The sequence below is a fragment of the Strix uralensis genome, chromosome 1 (assembly GCF_047716275.1).
Source record: "Strix uralensis isolate ZFMK-TIS-50842 chromosome 1, bStrUra1, whole genome shotgun sequence".
NCBI classification, from domain to species: domain Eukaryota; kingdom Metazoa; phylum Chordata; class Aves; order Strigiformes; family Strigidae; genus Strix; species Strix uralensis.
The window spans coordinates 175,041,054-175,054,174 of record NC_133972.1 but is presented as its reverse complement, the minus strand read 5'-3'; the positions used below and the strand labels follow the sequence as shown (position 1 = coordinate 175,054,174).

At 58.4% G+C, this 13,121-nt stretch overlaps 1 protein-coding gene across 1 annotated transcript; it reads right to left on the bottom strand.

The window, feature by feature from the left end:
* Window positions 1–3,531: 3,531 nt before the first annotated feature.
* On the bottom strand, window positions 3,532–12,856 carry LOC141952570 (epiplakin-like). The gene has a single exon (XM_074890181.1). It carries the CDS (start codon window positions 8,386–8,388, stop codon window positions 4,855–4,857), a length of 3,534 nt encoding a protein of 1,177 aa, XP_074746282.1. The 5' UTR covers window positions 8,389–12,856; the 3' UTR covers window positions 3,532–4,854.
* Window positions 12,857–13,121: the final 265 nt, after the last annotated feature.

Here is a 13,121-nt window from a genome sequence, read left to right as displayed (position 1 = left end):
GACCTTTTATTAAGGAGAAGAAGTAGAACCAGTTAAGAGGAAAATCAAGCAAGGCTTTCCTCATAATAATATCTGTTCTTTTTTATCTTTGAGGTAAAGACTTTCATTAGGAGAAACTAACAGACTTTTGGCTGAGCATAAAGATGATGTTAGCTGTCATCTTTAGGGCCTGGGAGAAAAGTTAGTGGAGACATCCTGGAGCTCTGTGGCTAAAACCCCCTCTTTGTGCTGTTAAGACGAAACCAAGACGATTGCACGCAAAAGCAGCTCACAACAGTGAGGCCAAAAAAATACCGTGTCCTGCAGCAGTCTTGCTGCTGCGTAGATGTAGACACAGCCCGTGTTCTATCTGCCACTAGGAGATTGGACTGTGCTGAAAGGGGAATTATAAGTGAGAATATGGGCTCTAGGAGCCAAATTAATATTTTTATCAAAGACTTTTTGTCATACAGTATCAGGTGCAGGTCAGTGAGCTTAGCTAATGGGTGAGGTAGTGAAATGGTAGAGCGAGGGCTGGAACAGCATTCAGGGACAACGGGTGACATTGAAGTCTGCACTAATAGTCATGGGAGGAAATGGAATGGCACAAAATGCAAAGTCATGCCCTGCAGTCACTGAACAAACATTTATGCCATAAATTAGGCCCCTGATTTGGAAATGATTAAAGAAGAAAAGGTGTGCATGTGTCCAGCAGCCTCAGGATGAATGTAGGCTGCCATGTAGTGCAGCCACGAGGACGTGGCGCATTCTTAACCCTGCTGGGATGTGTTTCCAGAAGGGGCAGAGAGTGCCAGTGTCGTTCTGCAGAGTGTTATTTACAGACCATGCACCAGCCGTGCTAAAAACCATGAACTGATTGTAGAAAAGGTGCAGAGGAGAGCGGCTGAGATGACTGAGGGAATGCAGAGAGGAGAGGAGAGCAGCCCAGCTTGTCGAAACAGACGTTGAGGGGAGATAAGACTGCCCAGCGTAGCTCTATCAGTGAAAAACACTGGAGCAGGAGATCTGCTTAAACTGATGGATGGGTTTTGCATAAGGGGAACGTGGTCTGAGCTGGCTGAAAACTAGGAGGACGTTTCTAGCAGACTGGAACGAGCTCCCAGAGCAGCGGTGTAGGGAGCCTGCCCATGTTGCAGAAAGATTTTCCTAGCAGGGAGCAGGCATGCCGACCCAGGAGCGCCCTGCCGACCCCGTTTGCTTTGTGCGGGTGGGTTGATGTGCTCCAGCTGGGGTAACGGGCCTGGCTGGCTCCGTGTCCCACACTCGAGGCACTGTCACCGAGCTCTGTGGCCCCCACGGGTGGGGAACACCGTCACTCAGCGGGGAAAGCCACCGTGCTGCGGGCACTCCACCTGCTCCCCCACTGACAGCGGTGGCTTCGCCCGGCCTGTGGGCACAGTGATGGGTTTGCTGGCTTCCCGTTCCTTTTCCATCAGGTCAGGTCCCGGCGCTTTTGGTCTCAACCCGTCTGCTCCCACGAAACTGAGAAGTTACCCCGTGCATCCGCTGTGGTGCGATGTTCCCACAGGCACTGGGCAGCAGGCGCTCAGACTGCCTGACCCTTTCTTTTCCCCTATTGCCCCCATGCCTCCAAAGAGTATTCAGATACTATTCAGATGCATTCAGTTATGCAACCAGCTTTTAACTATGCAAATGTATGCAGCTTTTCCCTTACACAATGTCCTGTTTTCTTTCAGCTTCTTTTTTGGAAATTCAGCACTTCCTGTGGGAGTGCAATCTGAGTCCTGGGGAGCCATCTGGAACCCTCCCAGCCTCGGATCCCCAGGCAGGCTGGAGCTGGCACCGACTCCTTTCAGCAGACTCGCCACCTCGGCTGCTGGAGCCCTCCCGCCCACCGGCCGCTGCCCGCCTGCACAGGCCAGGCCCCTCGGTCCACCCTAGGGCCGGTGGCACGAGCTGCTGCCAGTTCCCTGCAAGGAGCACAAACGCAGAGGGGGTTGGATCTGCACGGCCTGTCCGGGTCTGTAACCTGGCACCAGCCGACAGTAAGTGTGTAGGAAGCAGAGTGAGAACAGGGCAAGAGCCTACCAGCACTGCTCAGGTGTGTCCTTGCAGGCCCCGGGGGTTTGTGTCTCTGGGAGCTACTGAAACAACCATCTCTTGTTATTCAGAAGCCCCTGATGGATTTTCCCCCATGGCTTTCTCCAAATGCTGTTTGAATCCATAGACACTTTTAGCACCCAGAACGTCCTGCAGCAGGGACTCAGCTACCCAGAGAATGCAGAATTCCTGCCTCCAGCCTGACCTGGCCTCGTGCTGGATTCTGCAATAACCCTCAGTTCCTGAGTGGGAAAAGACGGTGAACATCTTCCCACTGCAACTGCTGTGACATCCACCTTGGTCATCTCTCCATCTGTGAAGTCTGCTCAGTCCTGCCCCGTGTTTCATCATTCTTACACTTCTCCGAGTCCTCACAATGAGACGGGACAATGAGATGGGACAATGAACACCTCAGGAGGTGCTATCCTGTTCTCTGCTCCCTTCCTAGTAATTTCTAGCAATTCCATTTCCTCTGTGGAGCAGAGTGGGTGAGTCTGGGAAGTCCCTGTGCTGCTGCGTGCCCAGATGAGCCCTGTGTGAGTCTTTTTGTTAGCAAGCCTCCACTGATGGAGTAGCTCTGGGACTGAAGCGTCTCACGGGAGCCTCCGCCAGCGCCTTCCAGTGCGTCCCCAGCAGGGACGGGCGCTCCTGCCACAGGCTGTGCCCCGGGGCTGCGGTCTCCCTGCGGCACTGGGGCTCACACGTCTGCCCAGCGTGTGAGGAGAGGGTGGCTGGGATGCGGCCATTCTGCCAGCACCCGGGACAGCCTGGGGCTCTGTGGGTGCTCTCGCATGGCCCCAGGGGTGGTGTGTGAGCTCCAGAGCAGAGTGGGACTGTCTCCAGCAAGGGCTGGCAGGGCTGGGGAGCCCCGGGGAGCTCCGTGGAGCCCCTTGGCCCCAGTGCCATGGCAGTCTGGGGAGCCCTGGCGGGCCCTGGCACCGGGGTGCTCAGCAGGGAGGCCGTGCCGTGCCCAGCACCAAGCCCATGGGCAGCAGCTCCTCCACAGGGGACTGTGGGGACCTGCCGCGTGGCTTGAGGAGACCCTGCGGGACGGCAGAGCAAGGCCAGGTCTGGGTGCCCTGGGCTGGAGCTGTGCCCCTGGGCTCTGGGCGCCCCATGCTGTAGTGGGGGTCTGTCTGTGGCACCCTGATGGGCCTTGGGGTGCCTGGGGCTGCAGTGGGTGGGCTGAAGGGAGAAGGGCAGCTTTACCCAGGAGAGTGGGGCGGCCACTAGTCCGCGGCCTGAGGGTCCCGGCTGAGACCCAGGCGCGGCCGAAGCCCCCGCTGAGGGCTTGGCCTGGCTGAGGGATGGGAGGAGGGCTCGGCCCTGGCTGAGGGCCTGGCTCAGGGCTTGGCTGAGGGATTGGCCCGGCTCAGGGCCAGGCTCAGGGCCTGGCTCAGGGCCCAGCTCAGGGCCCAGCTCAGGGCTTGGCTGAGGACTCGGCCGGGCTGAGGGATGGGCTGAACACTTGGCCCCAGCTGAGGGCCTGGCTCAGGGCCCAGTTTAGGGCCCGGCTCAGGGCCCAGCTCAGGGCCTGGCTCAGGGCTTGGCTGAGGGGTTGGCCAGGCTTAGGACCCAGCTCAGGACTTGGCCGAGGGCTCAGTTTGGCTCAGGGCCCAGCCCAGCGCCTGGCCTAGGGCTTGGCTGAGGGCTCAGCCAGGCTGAGGGCCTGGCTCAGGGCCCAGCTCAGGGCTTAACTGAGGGCTTGGCCCAGCTCAGGGCCCAGATCAGGACTTGGCTCAGGGCCCAGATCAGGGCCTGGATCAGGGCTTGGCTGAGGGGTTGGCCAGGCCTAGGACCCGGCTCAGGGCCCGGCCAGTCTTAAGGCCCGGCTCAGGGCCCGGCAGACCACGGTGCCGGCAGGGGGCAGCAGCTGTGTCACACACACACACGGACACACACACACGGACACAGACAGACATACAGCGGTGCACACACAGAGCCAGGGACACACGCACACGGTGGACTGTGCCCTGTGTCCCCCCTGCCAGCACAGACCTCCCCAGGTCATGTCTTGGCTCTGTGCACACGCGTGTGCATGACTGCGGGTGGTGGCTCTGTGGCACCTGTGTGCACACACGTGTGCGTGACTGCGGCTCGTGGCTCTGCGGTACCTGTGTGCACACGCGTGTGTGTGACTGCGGCTCGTGGCTCTGCGGTACCTGTGTGCACACGCGTGTGTGTGACTGCGGCTCGTGGCTCTGCGGTACCTGTGTGCACATGTGCGTGCAGAACTGCGGCTCGTGGCTCTGTGGTACCCACGTGCACAGCTCCGTGCCGCTCACCTCTGTGCCCGTGGCTCTGTGCGAGCACGCGGGGCTGCGGGGTGGGGAGCCGTGCTTGGCCCCCCCTGCACTGAGCAGCGTGGGGGTGCTCCCGTGGGCACGTCTCCCCCTGTGATGGGCACTGAGGGTGCCCGACCCTTTGCGGCTCTTCTAGGGCTGCTGGTTGTGCTGCCCACAGCTCCTGCACCAGGGTTCTGCCCGCTCCTGGTCACCGCAGTCTCCAGCCCATTGGACTGGGGTGCTGGCTCCACGTTTCCCCCTTCTTTGCCAGTGCCTGCGTGTGCATGGCAGAAAGCCGCAGTTACAACCCTTCTGGCCCCGCCCCAGAACCCCTCCAGGAAAGCTCTGCCGGGCAAAAGAAATCTCAGCCAAGTATAATTGAGACAGCAAGGAGTTTAACCAGGCGTCCACCCGCTTCCACACACAGGTTTGTTCCCGCTCTTTCCTGCGCATAACGGAGTTATGTGGAGAGCAAACTCTGGCGAGTGCCCCAGGAGGCAGCTCTCTGCTAGTGGACCTGGTGGTGCCTCTTCTTATGCTGTGGGCCCGTGATGACGGTGGTGGTGATGGTGATCTTGTTCACCGTCAGCCCTCCCGTGCCGTAAGTGTCGAGATGTGCCTCTCGTTTGTACTCGGAGACTTGCTTCGTGGAGAGGAGCTCCCACACTGACACTCTCTTCTCCTGGAACTGGCCAAAAGTAATGTAGGAGCCCTCAGACTGGAGGAGATCCACCGTCTGCTGGGGGAGCATTGCAAGATGCACTTCTTTGCTGTTTGTCACAGCGCTGCTGGCGATGGTGACGAGTTCCTGAATGGTGAGTGTCCCTGCATGGTACAGCTCCAGGAGCTCCTGCCTTTTCTCCTCAGGGATGTAGTCAGAGAAGAGCAGGTCCCACACAGAGATCTGCCTCCCCTGGAACCCATCCACAGCCATCTCGACAGTGGTGGACTTCAGAGTCTCTTCCCAGGCCCTGTCCTCCTGCAGGTGGGTGTGCTCACCTTCTGTGACTGTCGACGCTGCTCCTGGATGATTTGTATTGGCCAGTTCCTCTGCCCTTGCTGTTTCTGCCTTGGTCACAATAGTGCTGACAACAGTTTTCACCTGCTCAAGGGTTAACTCTCCTGCCTGGTACAGCTCCAGCAGCTCCTTCCTGTTCTCCTCAGGGAGGTACTTGGAGTGGAGCAGGTCCCACACAGAGACCTTGTGGCCCTGAAACTCCCCAACCTCCATGTCGACGACTGTGGTTTTCAAGGCTGTTTCCCATGGTTCTTCTTTGGTGGAGTCATCATCCTTCTCTGCTGCTGCTGACACAGTGTCCTTGTCAGAAATCTTGACTGCAGTCAGCAATTTCCTGCTTGTAGATTCTTTTTTCTCAATGACAGCGGCGACAACAGTTATCATCTGCTCCAGAGTTAATACCCGTTCACGGTACAGCTCCAGGAGCTCCTGCCTTTTCTCCTCAGGGATGTAGTCAGAGAAGAGCAGGTCCCACACAGAGATCTGCCTCCCCTGGAACCCATCCACAGCCATCTCGATGGTGGTGGACTTCAGAGTCTCTTCCCAGGCCCTGTCCTCCTGCAGGTGGGTGTGCTCACCGTCTGCGACTGTCGACGCTGCTCCTGGATGATTCGTATTGGCCAGTTCCTCTGCCCTTGCTGCTTCTGCCTTGGTCACAATAGTGCTGACAACAGTTTTCACCTGCTCAAGGGTTAACTCTCCTGCCTGGTACAGCTCCAGCAGCTCCTTCCTGTTCTCCTCAGGGATGTACTTGGAGTGGAGCAGGTCCCACACAGAGACCTTGTGGCCCTGAAACTCCCCAACCTCCATGTCGACGACTGTGGTTTTCAAGGCTGTTTCCCATGGTTCTTCTTTGGTGGAGTCGTCATCCTTCTCTGCTGCTACTGACACAGTGTCCTTGTCAGAAGTCTTGACTGCAATTAGCAGTTTCCTGCTTGTAGATTCTTTTTTCTCAATGAGAGCAGTGATAACTATGATTAACCTCTCCAAGGCCAATGTTCCCGTGCAGTACAGCTCCAGGAGCTCCTGCCTTTTCTCCTCAGGGATGTAGTCAGAGAAGAGCAGGTCCCACACAGAGATCTGCCTCCCCTGGAACCCATCCACAGCCATCTCGACAGTGGTGGACTTCAGAGTCTCTTCCCAGGCCCTGTCCTCCTGCAGGTGGGTGTGCTCACCTTCTGTGACTGTCGACGCTGCTCCTGGATGATTCGTATTGGCCAGTTCCTCTGCCCTTGCTGCTTCTGCCTTGGTCACAATAGTGCTGACAACAGTTTTCACCTGCTCAAGGGTTAACTCTCCTGCCTGGTACAGCTCCAGCAGCTCCTTCCTGTTCTCCTCAGGGATGTACTTGGAGTGGAGCAGGTCCCACACAGAGACCTTGTGGCCCTGAAACTCCCCAACCTCCATGTCGACGACTGTGGTTTTCAAGGCTGTTTCCCATGGTTCTTCTTTGGTGGAGTCATCATCCTTCTCTGCTGCTGCTGACACAGTGTCCTTGTCAGAAGTCTTGACTGCAATCAGCAATTTCCTGCTTGTAGATTCTTTTTTCTTAATGACAGCAGTGACAACAGTTATCATCTGCTCCAGAGTTAATACCTGTTCACGGTACAGCTCCAGGAGCTCCTGCCTTTTCTCCTCAGGGATGTAGTTGGAGAAGAGCAGGTCCCACACAGACACCTGCCTCCCCTGGAGCTCGCCGGCTGGCACATCAATGGTGGTAGCCTTCAAGATGTTATCTAGTTGTGCATCTTGTGTTGAAAAATCATCTCCATTTTCCTCTGCCCTTGCCGTTGCCTTGTGTGAACTTCTGGCATTTGCAGCTTCTGTTCTGTTTATGATGGTGGCGACCACAGCAGCCACCTGTTCTGTGGTCAATATTCCTGCTCGGTAGAGCTCCAGCAGCTCCTGCCGCTTCCCTTGAGGGATGTATTTGGAAAAGAGCAGATCCAACAAGGAAATATTTTGACCCTGGAGCTCACCAGCAGTGACATAGATGGTTGCAGACTTTAAGGACTTTCTCAACTGTTGCTCCTGGGAATGCGTATCCTGGGCTGGTTGTGATGCTCCCACCTGGTTGTTGGGTATAACCGTGGATGAGCTCAGATCACCGTTTTCCATTTCTGCCCTGGTGATGATGGTGGTGAGGAGGGTGATCATCTCTGAGATGGTGACGGTCCCCATCTTGTACTTCCTCAGCAGCTCCTCTCTCTGGTGATCAGGGATGTAGCGGGAGAAGAGGAGCTCCCAGACAGTGACGCTCTGGCCCTGGAAGAGCCCCACGCTGAGCGTGGTGCAGGCAGCCTGCAGGGCTTTGCGGGTGTCCTTGTTCAGCTGGTAGAGCACGGAGCCCTTGTCCATCACGTGGAGCAGGAGCAGCCCCGTGTCCGGGTCGGGCACGCAGCGGCGCAGGAGCTGTGTGTAAGTGAGGTTCTCGTGCGTGTTGGGGTCAAAGCAACTTCTTGTTTGATTCTTGGGGTTAGAAAGAAACTGGCACATCTCCTGGTCAAAGTAGCCGCGCTGGTAGGCCACCTCTACGGGCAGGCGGTGGCTGTGCACGGGGTCGATGATGCCACCAGTGGCGATCTGGGCCTCGAGCAGGCGGATGGCGTGCTCCCGGACGATGAACTCTTTATTCGTGGCCTGGAAGAGGGAGATCTTGTGTCCTGTGTACGGCTCCGTGTACCCTGTCACAGCTCCTTCTGCCGACAACAGCTTCTCGTAAAAATCTCTGCCTATGACTCCTGCAGTCAGTGCCTCTTTCACCGAGAGTTTCTTGTTCCTCACGGGGTCGGTGAGGAGCCCTGAAGCAGCCTGTGCCTCCAGCAGCACCAGGGCTGTACCTGGTGTCAGGAGCCCCCTCATCATGGCATCATAGATACTCACCTTCTTGTTCACGGTCTGGATGAAGACTCCAGCTATGAAGTTACTCCCACCCCCACCCATCACTTTGTGTCCATCTGCAATCTGGTTACTTCCCGTGTCGCTTGACTTGTTGTTCTGAGGGGGTCCACTCATCTTCTGCATCGTCTCTGGGGAACAATCCTGCTACCGTGGGGCACCGTCTTTGTCTGAGGGGAGAGAAAGAAACAACTTGTTAAGACATAGGTTCTTGGGCAGTTTTCATGGTGTGTGTAAAGGAAGTCATCCCCTTGGATGTGGTAGCAGAAGCCCAGAGAGGAGCAGGGTGTGGGGTCTGGGGCTTTGCTGTGACCTCCTCTCTCAGCAGCAGCCTCAGGGCCAAGAGTGCCCCTTGTCCAGCTCCCTCTCGAAGGGCGGCTGGGAGCTCTCTGGAAGCAGCAGGGGCAGCTTGACCGGTATGTTCAGGCGCTCTGCAGTGCTGGGCTCAGTGCAGCAGGTAGCCCTGGCACAGGGATGCAGCCCTGGCGTCACCAGAAGGCTGGTGCCTGTGCCAAAGAGCTCCTGCACTCAGGGCAGGAAGGCAGGTAGTGAGTGCTGTGATGGGAGCGGACACGGGAAGCGAAGCTGACCCGGGGGCAGCAGGGGCTTAAGGGCCACATCACAGAGCGGCAGGCTCAGAGATGCGTGCCCCACAAAGAACCATCGTACCAGCAGCATGGATGGCCCAGCTCTGGGCCCCCTCTGCTCCCCCAGAGCCTGACACTGCCTCAAACCTGCAGCCTCTATGACCTTCCTCTTCTGCTCGCTTTTGGGCTGATGCCCCGGGGTGCCAGCAGGGAGCATGGCCACTGCTCACCCCCCCTCCCTCAGCTCTGGCTCCCGAGCTGCCCTGGGGCTGGCAGATCTAGCTGGTGGCCGCTGGACAAGCACAGGTCGTGCCACCAGCCACTGTCCAGCTGCAGAGACGTGCTGGCTAGTGCTGCAACTCATCTTCAGTTCTCAACCACGTAGAGCATCATGCTGCCTGGCTTCGCACTAGCCATGGCTCCACTGGGAGCGTGGTGGGACACCACCAGCACCGAGCGGGGTGGCAGGCGCAGCCTGGCCCGCGGCTGCCCGTGGGGATCTTTCTTCTTGCTGTGTGATCCCACATCACTCCGGCACAGCGCAGGCCGTGGGAACGGTCTTAGCGGCGGGTGAGTGGCTGGTAAGATCCACCTGCAGCAGTGGGCCCGGGCTGGCAGAGACCTTCTCTCGGGCTGGGCCTCTGCTGCAGTTGAGATGTCCCTGAGTTTCTGCTTGTTCTAAGGCCCCTGGGTTGGCAGAGCCCCCAGCCCCCATCCCATTGCACTCTCCTGTCCTCCAAAGCCAGGGTCTGCTGCTGCAGGCGTGATGGCACCGCTCCTGGCCCCTGCTGACCTCCGCACTGCGCACGGGCATTGTCTGTGGGAGGCTGGTTGGCTGGTGCCAGACACCATCCCGGGACCATCCTAACCAGTTCCAGTGGCTGGGGACAAGGGCAGCGTCAATGGGAGGGGCTGTCTGACCATGTGCTCTCTCTGCAGCAGGGCCAAGGTGCTCTCTCCAGATGTTCAGAGAAACTGCTCTAGCAACAGGATGGTGGAGAGAGATGTTCTGGCCAAGTCCGCTGGCACGTGGCCTCTGGACCTCCTGGGCCGGGCTTACCCTGGTCTGCAGCCACCATGGGCTGTCATCCACAGGCCTGTGTGGTCACGTCTGCGAGTCCAGGCCTGGCGTCAGCCCCTACAGCACCCTGGGGCAGCAAGGCCTGTGATTTAATCACACCTTGCAGGGCAAGTGTTTTCACTGGGAGCTTCTAGCCCCTATGCTGCGGGAGGTCGTGAAAGGTCAGTCTTTGTCATTAGCTAATTGTTATGTAGGTAAAATGGTAGATAAAATATATATAAATAAAAATAAAGATTAGACAGTAGTGTGGGACTAAGAGCAGGTACCTCAGGGCCCTGCTGTAAGTGGCTGCTTGCAGTGGTCTCTGCCACTCAGGCACGTCCTCTGCAATTAGTGTGAGCGGTCGCGGTCAGTGCAGCAGGCACCCGCGCCCCCTCACCCATAAAAGTGCAGCACCCATAACCCAGGTGCCAGCTGCGCTGCCTGAGGTGTTTCGGAGGAGGCAGCCATGCTCTCGAGCAGACATCAGGCCAGGTCTGTGTAGGCCAGAGTCTTGTTTCCATCTCGAGCCATAAGTGGACAACAGGGGGAGGATGAAGATGGGGCAGCGTGTGTAATATTTCCCCAGTTTCTCTATCAACCAGTGACTATTTTCAGCTCAATGGATTTCATGAGCTGAATGGATTTGGGGTCTGTAGCAATCCCTGAGGGATGTCTCACCTGCTGTCACCTGGTCTCTTCTGAAAGCCCTGTAAACCTTCAGCATCTACAACATCGCGTGGCAGTGAGGCCACAGTCTTGTAAAAACAGCAAAAACGAAACCCAAACCTTTCCTTGGGAACACCCATCTCCCATAAACTACAGTGACTGACAGTAATGATATGTTTAACTCATTATCAGGGTCACAGCGTAATTCTCCGACTGTTTACCTAACTGGTCTAAAAGTCTCTGAGTCATTGCTTTTGATCCATCTAAATATTGGACTGATGCTGCTGGAGATGGATCACGATGGGGGAGAGGTTTGCCCCAGCAGTTACAGGCCAGCTCCTGCCTCTTTGGGGACCCTGCCCATGGCTTCAGGCTCTCCTGCAGCCAGTGGCTCTGGTCAGCCTGGAGAGCAGCTTCTCTGCCCTCCCCTGCCTGACTCCACTGATGCAGCTGAACCCTCCTGGGAGGTGACGGGCTGGTTGTGCTGCCTCGGATGGCACTCGCTCCGGACAGAGTGCTGTGTCACACCCTGCAGCAGGCGACACTTATGTAGGACATGGATGTCGTGTAAACACCCTATACTGGAAAGACGTTGCCCAACTGCAAGCTATCATTAGCTGGTCTCTAATCAGACCTCCTGATGCCGGGGCTTGGCTGCACATGCCGCTCCCAGGGCAGGAGCTGGCTGTCCTTTCAAGCTGTCGCAGCAGCCCAGCCCAAAAGGTCCCAGTGGAAGTGGTTTTCCAGCCGGAGTGAGCAGGGGTGGCCTGGCAGTGCCGTGGTCCCAAGCCCTGCCTGCGCCCCGGGGGGTGGAATCACATCAGCCCCCCCAGCCTGGCACTCGCCTCACAGGCTCCTGCTGTCGGGCTCCCAGCCCAGACCCACGGCGCGAGTCGGCAGCCTCCTGCCTCGGGTGCCGCAGGCTCCGGCAGGTCCCGTAGCTCCGGTTGCTTCCCTCCCGTACCCCAGTGTCCCCATCTGCCCGGCTGAAGCGTTGAGGGCACAAAGCGCATCGCAAGGAGCAGCAGCTCCATCCAGCCCTGGTGCCGCTCGGTCGCTTTGTCCCTTCTCGGCGAGGACCGCATCCTGCCTGGAGACCTGCAGCTCACCAGAACCCTGGGCCGCAGCAGCTGCCCTCCCATCACCAGGTTTTGGGCAGGGGCATGGTCCCCCATTCCTTGCAGGCCCCTGGTATCTGCGCGGAGGGTGCCGTGCCCTCTCAGATGGCTCCGTCCTACCTGCTGGACACGTATCCAGAGTGGCTGGCTCCCTGGCAGGCTCTGGTCCTCCTCCTCCTCCTCCTCCCGTTGCCTCTCAGCCAGGGTGCGCAGCCAGGCAAGCGCCCAATTTAAATCCTTCCCTTCCCCGCCCCTGGGGATGACACGGTGGCCCTGCCCTGCGCTGGAAGACAGGAGCAGAGCTGGAACACAGACACCTAACCGCCGCAGCACTGTGTCACGGCAGCCCCGGGACCCCAGGGGGGGTGGCAGGGGCTGGGGCTGCGAGGTGGGGGGCACGTCTCCCGCTGGAGCTTGGGCGAGGGGTGGCTCTGGGGGGTGCGAAGGCACGGTGAGGCTTCTGGACTCCCCGCCACCACCTTCTTCCGACGGGTGCCCAGCACGACTGCTCGAGGGCTACCCTGCCCACGGTCCGGCTGCCGTGGGGGTCTCCACGGATCTGGGCTTGTTCCATCATCTGCCTTTGCTCCGGCTGAGTCCCTTGGGTGGGGCAGGGAGCCGCAGCCCCCCTCCTGCCGCTGCCCCCGCTCCCCAGCCGGGACAGAGGCCGAGCTGTCCCTCGCCGTGGCCGTGCCTGGCACGGAGCGGGGCTGCGGTGGGTGCTGGTTCCTTCGCAGCCCGTGCAGCGGGCGGTCAGCACCTCCGGCCGAAGCAGCCCCAGGGTGGGACCCTCTCGTGCTCCTGGGGAGCAGGGAGGGCCAGCCCCGTGCTGCAGCCAGCGCCTGCCCAGAACCTCGGGCCACACGGTCGGCTGCTGTGGACTCGGATCTTGACTGGGTCGCAGGTGGCTTTGACCTTGACGAGACCCAGCTCTGCCTTGAGAGGGAAATGTAAACACCTGAGAGGAAAAAAAGGGAGATAAGAAAGCAGAAAAAGAAGATGTCAGTGACTCACTCTGTGCACGTGGACAAAAGAAAGTAGCAAATCAGTGTATTAGCTTAGACGTGTGAACAAGACACTAGAGCCAATAGAAAAGCTGTAACTGGTGTGTGCATGGTAAGAAAACACATAAAATAGCTGAAGGGATATCAGTAAAGGCTGCCTGTCTGCATAAAGAAAAAAGAACTCCCTGACTCATTTTGGCCGCTACAGGCCGCGGGCTGGCAGAGAGCTTGTGCTGGCCGGCAGTGGCTCACGGCTCTGGCCAGCACTGGGCTGAGCGGGGCTGAGGCTCAGTCCCACCTTTGGGTCCGTTTTCGTGTCAGTGTGGGATGAGCCACATCCCACCGGAGCGCGGCCACTGCTCTGGTGAACAGGCTGGCCTGGCACCCACTTCCAGAGCAAGGGCGGGTGGGGTTGGGGTGT